Raw genomic sequence first — 3,725 nt, 5'->3', positions numbered from 1 at the left:
TTGTTTATTCACTTAATTTATATTTTTTCTTTAATTTTATAAAAAAATTATTGTGCAATTTATTTTTTTTCCTTCATCCATTTTGTCTGGTAAACAGGCATAAATCAGATCGGGTTGTTAGATTTGTAAGGGCTCGAACAGACTTAATTGATGCTGAACTCGAGTTAGGCCCAGGGCCGTGAAACCCTAATAGCTTGTTTTTCCTATCTGCCTCTACTTTTCTCCTACTTGTGAGCGCCGCCGACCCTCCATCCACGCACCGGCGACACTCCCGGTAGACCATCCGGAGTTTCCTCTTCCGTTGAGCAACCGATCTTTCTCCTGCAAGCATCTGCATCTGGGATATTGTATCGGTGACGAGCTAAATATCTAGGTATGGAATGCTTTGATTTTTTTTTCTTTTCTAATCTTATTATTACGTGACAAAGTGTTTTTTTTCCGGCTAATCATCTTCGTCATCAACGTGTTGTACTAATTATTATATATCATATTCGTTTATATTTCTTTTGGGTGCAATTATTATACATGTTTTGGAAAATATTTTTCTCTTCTCTTTGAAAAGGAAACGCAAAAATTAGAAAGTTAATAATGTAGAATAAATGGAATTAAATCATATTAAGTTGTTTTATATTATCTTTTTACCAACTCAATACAATTGAATAAATTTATAGACTGTACTATAAACTTATATCTATACGGTATAATTCTTTAATTTTATTATCAAATTATAAAGTTTATAGCTCAATTTTTAAATGGGCGGAAGTGAATTTTATATTCTTTCTTTAATTTTATATCAAAAAAATTATTGTGCAATTTGTTTTTTTTTCCTTCATCCATTTTGTCTGGTAAACTAAACAGGCATAAATCAGATCGGATTGTTAGATTTTTTAGAGCTCGAACAGATTTAATTGATGCTGAACTCGAACTAGGCCCAGGACCGTGAAACCCTAATAAGCTGTTTTTCCTATCTTCCCCTACTTTTCTCCTACTGCGCCGCCGACCCTCCCTAATAAGCTGTTTTTCCTGTCTACTTTTCTCCTACTGCGCCGCCGACCCTCCATCCACGCACCACTTTTCTCCTACTGCGCCGCCGACCCTCCATCCACGCACCACGACACACCATCCACGCCGGTTCTCCTACACGTGAGCGCCGCCGACCCTCCATCCACGCACCGGCGACACTCCATCCACGCACCGGCGACACTCCCGGTAGACCATCCGGAGTTTCCTCTTCCGTTGAGCAACCGATCTTTCTCCTGCAAGCATCTGGGATAGATATTGTATCGGTGAAGCTAAATATCTAGGTATGGAATGCCTTGATTTTTTTTTCTTTTCTAATCTTATTGTTACGTGTATGAAGTAATTAACTGCCCCCTTTTTTTCTGATCAAACTTTAGCAAGATGGCACTGCGAGGTGTTTGGCAACTTCAGAAGCTGATAGTGAGCTATTGTGATTGGGGAGGAAGTAGCAGGGGGATTAGGTATAATTCTTATTGTTTTTCCTTTCACCAAAGTTATCTATTGCATGAGTCCATGTAAGTCAAGTTCACCTTTCCTTGCACCTTGTCCGTATTATATCTATTTCATGTAGCTTAGATTTTTTTTTCACGTTAATATATCCATATCCATGTTTGCAGCTCTGCAAGTTTTGGTTGAGCTTGTGAGTTTTGCCAGTGTGTGATACCTGAATTCATGATGATGTTGTTTTTATTAACGACGTATTTACATTTCATCCCTTTCAAATGTTAATGAGGTTTAGATTCATGTTGATTCATGGGTATTTGTTATGCATTGTTAGATCTGTTCATTGGCAATTTGATGAGTTTGACACTTGTCTATCTCCACAACAATACTATTGTATCATAGTTTATAATGGTTCCTGTATTCATCTTAAGATGCCTGAAATATTTTAGAAAGAAACTCTAGTTCACTGGATGCTGCTTTTTTAGTGGCTACGTTAACAGGCCAAGAATGTTTAATGGGTTTTTTTGGTGTCATTTGACCAATTTGTGGATTCTAAACTCTAAACTTTTGAATTACTGACTGTTGGATTAACATGTAATGTTCGTCCATGCTATTAATCATTTCAAATGGCTCAAGTACATAGTATTGTCATGGGAAATATTTCCTTCCACCACAATCTTTATGCAACAAAGTTTTTCTCGAGGCTACTATGAATTTGGGCCTTGCTCAGATTTGAACATCTGCATGTCGCACTTGGGATACTTTCTTGTTATTGTTGTTTTGAGATATTTCTAGGAACACATTTTGTTATTCGCTTAAATTCCATTCTTTTTCATCATCTCAGTGGGCATTGTTTCACTCTGATACTCACATTCAGAGTTGGCAATATTAGTCCTATGATTTCATTGACCAGATTCAGACAATTGACAGGGCCTTTATGGAAACACATCTGCCAACCTTCAAGGAAAAGAATCCTCAGCTAGAGGTAGTTACACAGGTCATTCGAAATCAACATCCTCACCTGCACGGCATCTACAGTAAGAAAATTCTTTGCTTTTAGCACTCTGTACATGCACAAACATGAGCTGAAACTTTTTCTTCTGGTGCTTCCACACAATTTGGTTCAAGCAATTAGCTCGAAAGAGCCTCAAGTTAATTATTTGGATCCAATGAACTAAACATCCTGTATTTTTATGTTTGTTCACTGGCTTGCAGAGAACCATAGAGAACGAGTGGTCTGTGTGAGAAATTTAACGCCGGAGGACGTTCTGCTGCACGCCACCAGACTAAGGAATTCACTGGGAAGGAAAGTCGTGAAGCTGAGAACAAGGCATGTCACAAGGCAACCCAGTGTTCAAGGAACATGGACGACTGCACTCAAATTCTAGGTTGGTGTCTTTTTCTTGTGTTCTTTCTGCGATAAAATGATGTCGAACTTAACGACGTTATCATCCATGTTTATATGGTCATGGAGTGGGATTCCTGCATAAACTTATGAGATAATTCCGAATGACTTCAATCATAACCCAGGCAGAAAGCTTCTGTCAACTTCTACAAGTATCAAATTTAGTTAATCTGATGGAGAAGGATAAACTACTAGTTAATTTTTTATCGTCGGCATGTTCGTGTACTAAATCAGTTATTAAGGAGGATAACTATATGGTTTTGTCATGCGCATTGGTTGGATCAAGCCTGCTACAACGATATCACATTGAAATTGAGAAAATTTTAAAGGGTGTTGTTTTACTAAATAGTTAACAGGATGATCGACCTTAGATTACTATTGGAATGATAGTTAATTTGTATTTTCAATCAAATATACTAGCCTTCACTCGCCCACCAAAAAAATTGAATAATTCCTAAAGTATTGGTCAAGCATCTCTACTAAAAATTATAATTGGCATTTTAATATGCATGATCTTGTAGATCCTTTGCGTACAAAATTATAAGGGCAAAATGCAAAGGGATGTTTTTTTTTTGGAATTATCATTTTGATTTTTTATCAAAAAATATCTTATTCTTATGTATAATTATTTAATTATCTTTTATTATATTTTTGATTTAAATCTTGAATTTAAGATGTTCTATAATAATAATAGTTATAAAATTATAGTTGTTGTGAGTATAGTTTTTATTTGACTGAATCATAAGATTTGCTTTTATTTATCATTCTCACGTGACGTGAGGTATTGGAGGTTCTTTTTCTTTGGTGCATGGCACAATTGAGGTATTTCTAAAGGCCAATATGAACTTAGATGATT

At 36.2% G+C, this 3,725-nt stretch overlaps 1 protein-coding gene across 3 annotated transcripts; it reads left to right on the top strand.

Moving 5' to 3' along the window:
* The first annotated feature begins 333 nt into the window (after positions 1-333).
* LOC141827810 (large ribosomal subunit protein mL43-like) lies at positions 334-3,135 on the top strand. 3 transcript variants are annotated; one of them, XM_074715139.1, is made up of 5 exons: positions 918-1,304; positions 1,398-1,481; positions 2,395-2,501; positions 2,680-2,852; positions 2,939-3,135. In XM_074715139.1, the coding sequence occupies exons 2-4, from the start codon at positions 1,402-1,404 to the stop codon at positions 2,850-2,852; spliced, it is 360 nt and encodes a 119-aa protein (XP_074571240.1). In that variant the 5' UTR covers positions 918-1,304; positions 1,398-1,401; the 3' UTR covers positions 2,939-3,135. The 3 variants fall into 3 exon arrangements, with proteins under 3 accessions (XP_074571239.1, XP_074571240.1, XP_074571238.1); XM_074715138.1 differs by lacking the exon at positions 918-1,304 and adding an exon at positions 334-373 and having other exon boundaries at positions 2,680-3,135; XM_074715137.1 differs by having other exon boundaries at positions 1,402-1,481; positions 2,680-3,135.
* Positions 3,136-3,725: the final 590 nt, after the last annotated feature.

This window comes from Curcuma longa, chromosome 4 (assembly GCF_044706935.1).
Source record: "Curcuma longa cultivar G26 ecotype Majalengka, Jawa Barat chromosome 4, ITB_CL_G26_1.1, whole genome shotgun sequence".
NCBI classification, from domain to species: Eukaryota; Viridiplantae; Streptophyta; class Magnoliopsida; order Zingiberales; family Zingiberaceae; genus Curcuma; species Curcuma longa.
This window is presented reverse-complemented; position numbering and strand designations above follow the sequence as displayed.